A 5,729-nucleotide genomic window follows, 5' to 3' on the forward strand; every position below is an offset into this window, starting at 1 on the left:
AATTTATATAAATGTTTTCCATCTGAAAGGACTAAATATTAAATGAAACAAATGACAATAAAATACAAAGTAATCTCTTCAGTAATCAAAATACTTTTTTAATGTAGCCTAAGATTAATCTAATTACCAATAATACAAATTTTAACTGTAGTGGAATACAGTTCATTATATTTTTAAATACGTAATCAAGTTACATGTATTCCGTTACTCCCCAACCCTGTTTATATATGTATGTATGTATGTGTGTATGTACAGTATGTGTGTGTGTGTGTGTGTGTGTGTGTGCGCGCGCGTGCGTAGTGTGTATGTGCGTGCGTGTGTGTGTGTGTGTGTGTGCGTGCTTGTGCGCGCGTGCGTGCGTGAGTGTGTGTGTATATGGATTAATTGCGAAAAATAGGCACAATGTATACTGGTTTTAGATATGTATTTTGTTGGTTGACACACGGCATCACTTGAGTAAATGACATATGATTGTTCTGGTAGGCTACTCTGCTCTATCTACCCTACTAACTATATTTAATGCTATAGTTGTATTGTATTGATAGACTGCAGATTTGTCTATGTGTTACAAATGTGTCAATTATTTAAGCAAATAGTCCGTGAAATCAGAAAAATTTAAACTGTTGGGTACTTTGTGAGGGATGATTTAAATACTCGGTACCTAGCCTAGGCCCTACTACAGACGGCAGGGGGCGCGATATGCCAACAATAGCCACAATGTAGCTCAGAAACTGATAAAATCATCCAATCAATTTTGTGATATTGTTTCTAAACTCCTAGTTTTAAAATATGAAGTATGTTAGGATATAATTCTCAGCATTAAAGAACCCACGATCAACCGCTATACCCTGTTTTCACCCTCTCTAAAACAGATGCTCACACCGAGTTCATTTTTAAACGACCGCGTGTCTAAAATGATTGTGTTCCTAACGTGTTCCAGGACTGATTTACTGATACAACCTCCTTGACGCACCCTGGTTTATGTACCAATACCTCCCTTTGCCACGAAAAGTCGAGAACACGATAACCTGTGCATGCTTCTAAAGGGGTTGTATTTTGCTTTTCACATGAAATGCGGGCGGAGTTTCTCCAGTGTGAGAGCTCAGTAGAGCTGCTGCAGGGCCACTGCTGGGACTCCATTCATTACTTCACATTCACTTCTAACCAGCACTGTGTGAGAAGACACGTTTGTGCAATGCCCAAGAAAAGATATTTGATCGCTTTAATTCAAGGCCATTCAGTGGTCGAGAGAGACTGAACAACTGTATTTTGGGTGGTTTGTGAGAGGAATGCTTATGTGTTTATATACAGGAACGGATCTCAATAATACGGGTAACAGACGCGATACAATGATCGTTTCATCAAATACATTCTGAATTGCGTCTAATCGCTGGTGCTGAGGATACTGCATCGGTTTTCCCCCAGCTAGCAAGGAGAAACGGGGTCAAAATGGGAAACAATTTCTCCAACATATCCTCGTTTCAGTCTCTCCATATAGTGATGCTCGGCTTGGACTCCGCAGGAAAGACCACTGTTCTCTACAGACTGAAATTTAACGAGTTTGTCAACACCGTGCCCACAATAGGATTCAACACGGAAAAGATCAAGCTGAGTAACGGCACAGCCAAAGGAATAAGTTGTCATTTTTGGGACGTTGGTGGTCAGGAGAAACTCCGGCCATTGTGGAAATCTTACAGTAGGTGCACGGATGGTATTATTTATGTCGTGGACTCGGTAGACGTGGATCGATTGGAAGAAGCAAAGACAGAGCTGCATAAAGTTACCAAATTCGCTGAAAACCAAGGAACGCCACTGTTAGTCATTGCCAATAAACAGGACCTGCCCAAATCTCTGCCTGTGGCGGATATAGAGAAGCAACTGGCACTCCAGGAGCTCACGCCTGCCACTACATACCACATCCAACCAGCCTGTGCCATCATTGGCGAGGGGCTTCATGAGGGCATGGACAAACTGTACGAAATGATAGTCAAACGACGAAAGACCATCAAACAAAAAAAGAAGCGATAACCAAGTACTGGTTGTAAAAGCCTGAACATGCCTTTTCCATTGCTGATGCCCACTAAGTTTGCCAATGCAATGATGCACTGTTGACATTCATTTGGATGGTTATTTGTTCTCAAGCTGGATTTATATCAGACATTTCTGATGATGTTACGTTTGTGAAAATTTTGCATGTGAACTTGATGGCGTATGTGATTTTAACAGCGAACCAAAATAATGGATTTGTTCAATTAAAGGGCTGGTCCCGGTTAAGATGCCATTAATACGCATGGCCTGGTCAACAGTTTGAAGGAGCTCTCTTCCTAAGCACTGTGAAAAACCCTGTAACATTGTGTCATGGAGTGCTTGATATCTTTCAATGACTTTTATTGAACATAGAATCTTCTGAAGTTCTGAAGAACATTTTATGGAGAACTGTAGCTTCATAATCCCAGAATAAATTTGGGTTTTCAGGATCTTCAAAACTGTAACTTCACAGGCCTGAGTGAGTATTGGGCCTCATGAAGATGTCTAGACTTACGGAAACTATGAAGAAGACAAGTGACGGACATGGCATCACCTGCAACACGGTCCACCTCAAAGCACTTTTTTTCTTACCAAGATATTAGTGTACAACACTGTAGAAGATATATTAGACTGTCAGTGTATTACAGAGTGAAGATGAATCCTGAAGTATTTTTTAAAATAAAAAGTGTGGTAAAGGAATAACATTGTGTTTTCTCTATGGTTATTATCAGAGTACTCTGAGGTTAATATTTAAAAGACCTAAAAAATATTTTATTTGACTTTTTCCAAGCAAACAAATGGTTCTATGGAACTGACATTACTTGTATCTGCCCAAATCCGTCACAGCTCATATTGGCTATAGTTTCATTAGAAATTCTGAAAGCATGAATCATTTACTTCTTAATTTAAGTCTCTATTAAATGTAAGGCAGTTTTGAATAGAAAGCTACCTAGCTTTCAGTAAAAATTGAAAGCTGCCTGCCTACTTATCAAACAAAAACATGAAGTTTGTTTTGATACTCATGTCCTCTTTGTGATAGCAGTGCTGACAATGGTGTCTTTCTATCCCATATAACTAGCTTCATACCTGGACGGAGGAGATGGTAATCTCATGATTATATATATATATATATATATATATATATATATATATATATACATTAAAATAATGATTATACATAGTTATCTTTAAATATTAATAAAAATTATATATAATATATATATATATATATATATATATATATATAGGGCTGTCAATCGATTCAAATTTTTAATCAAATTAATTTCATGGTGTCCCGATTAATTAATCGTGATTAATCGCATATACAAATATTTGCTGAGAAAGCCCCTCATATAACAATTACTCAATATATATTGATTATACATAGTTATCTATAAATATAAAAAAATATATATATATATATATATATATATATATATATTAGGGCTGTCGAATTAACGTGTTAATTCAGTGCGATTAATTTTTACAAAAAAATAAAGCGTTAAAAAAATATACGCAATTAATCTGCCCCCGGACCATAATAAGGAAGATTCCTGAGAAATGCAAGCTTGTAGTACCACCTGTTTACTCCAGAGGGCAGTAAGTGAAATTTCAGCTGTATGAGCAATGTGCAGTTTATACAGTGAAGAAAACACTTCAGTAGCTACAACACAAACATGTGTTACGTTCTTGCGTTCAAAACACTCGAAAGAGCGCAAATGTGATCTAAGGAATCTCAAGATGTGTTTAAAGATTGAGAATTAAACTATATTTAATTTGACACAGTGACCTAAACATTTTATGTTTATGACGCAACACATTACTTAGTAATGTCTGACGCAGGTGTAAATTGATGGGCCCTTAAACAAGCCCTCATAATAAATCTCCACCTGATTGACAAATTCACTTGTGTAATGGATTGCTGTGAACTGTGTGTCAATGATTGACTTATGATCAATAATATGGTAGTAAACAATACATTGTATTCTAAAGACACTATTGTATTATTTTATCAATGATGAACTGTTCTGCCACAAGAATGTAATGCATTTGAATTATCTGAATATGTATATATATAGTCTCTATTAAATGAGTCTATATATATATATATATATATATATATATATATATATATATATATATATATATATATATATATATATATATATTCAGTATCAATGACAAAGAGAATTATATGGGTGTAGTTGTAGAGACCCATGTGTCATCATTTGATAGGAGAGATGATAAGAGCCACGCCAAACATTAAACTTTCATGAAGATCAGTTTTCAGATGTGGTTTTTGTGTAGACAGAAGACAATTCCCTGTGTACCTCCAAATGGACAGAAGATAATAATGAGGTCATGAAGGCAATCATTATTTTTTGTCTTGTCTCAAAATGGCCAATCTAACATTAAACCTTTTCATTTCATGTTCAGTATCTGTTACGTTTATAGTGATAGTTGTATAAGTTTTCCAGCCTGTGCAGTATTAACAGACTGAAAGATGCAGACATGCAGTTGAAGAAATGTCAACACAGAAATGTAAAATATAGCACTTTGCATAAAAATCGATTAGGATTCAGCACACCTACATCCCAACAGATTTCAGGCAGTGGTCAGCAAAAACTGGTTCCAGAAATCTTTTGCAATCTTCTGAGGCAAACTGCTTCAGTATAGATGTATATTTAACAGATTCTTTCATGGGCCATGTCCACAGTGATGCGGTTTCATTTAAAAACACATCTTTTTCTGTATGTTTTGGCCTTACATCCACACTGTATTAGTGTTTTTGTCCAGCAAAAACAGAGCTTTAAGAAAACGCTCTCCCAAGTGGAGACATTCGAAAACCCTCTATCACATTGTAGTGTGGACTGAGAAAACAGTGATGTATTTGTTGTCGTAACACAGCCTTCTGGTCCATTCACCCCAAAACAATAAATAAGGCAGCCCATGTTGTACCGCCATTGTTGTACCTGCTATCCACTTTGAATGTCATGTTTAAGTTAAAGTTAAATGCTACTTTGTACAACTTTAACATTCACAGGTGAGGGAAGTTCACTTGTAATTGTTATCCAGTGGCAGATCATGAGGGCAATTGCATTTAAGACCACGTTTCTTATGCTTTTTTCTGCATGTACAGTAAGGGGCTTAAAGCGTTTTCAGACATTTTAGTGTGGACGAGCAACATTTTGAAAACAGCCGTGTGGACGGAGAGGGTTTCAAAACGAAACGAAAAGGCGGTATTCAAATATATCTGGATTAAATGGTCTCAGTCTTACTTCATTAAATTGTGAAAGACCTTCTACTATTAAAGACAAAGCTGTTTACATTCCCCTGGAGCGGGGGGAGGGGGACAGTCACATAATTGGTGGGTGTCTATGTTGGAGGCAGGGGTAGGTGGATAGGTTCAAGGTTCCTTGAGTGAATAGCACAACACAAAGAAGAAAACTACAGTAATGGATGCAAATCAATGCCTCTGTCCACCCTGTCATTGAAGAAATTAATACACAACCCCCACCCTCCCCATCAGGCCAGTTTCTTCAAGATTCAGGCTTCAAGAAGCTTTATTATCATTTGGTGTTTGCATTCCCAAAGCATTAATAAACATGCATAATATACACTAAAAAGAACAGGCTCTTAACGACCATTTTTAACCATTGTTTTAGCCTTTTGATTTAACCATGTCCAGCCTGATCTCATTT

At 36.8% G+C, this 5,729-nt stretch overlaps 1 protein-coding gene across 1 annotated transcript; it reads left to right on the forward strand.

Annotated features, from left to right (window-relative positions):
- The first annotated feature begins 1,036 nt into the window (after nucleotides 1-1,036).
- On the forward strand, nucleotides 1,037-2,886 carry arl4cb (ADP-ribosylation factor-like 4Cb). Its single transcript, XM_052142796.1, has one exon. The coding sequence runs from the start codon at nucleotides 1,450-1,452 to the stop codon at nucleotides 2,026-2,028; it is 579 nt and encodes a 192-aa protein (XP_051998756.1). The 5' UTR covers nucleotides 1,037-1,449; the 3' UTR covers nucleotides 2,029-2,886.
- Nucleotides 2,887-5,729: the final 2,843 nt, after the last annotated feature.

This window comes from Xyrauchen texanus, chromosome 14, assembly GCF_025860055.1.
Source record: "Xyrauchen texanus isolate HMW12.3.18 chromosome 14, RBS_HiC_50CHRs, whole genome shotgun sequence".
Lineage (NCBI taxonomy): Eukaryota > Metazoa > Chordata > Actinopteri > Cypriniformes > Catostomidae > Xyrauchen > Xyrauchen texanus.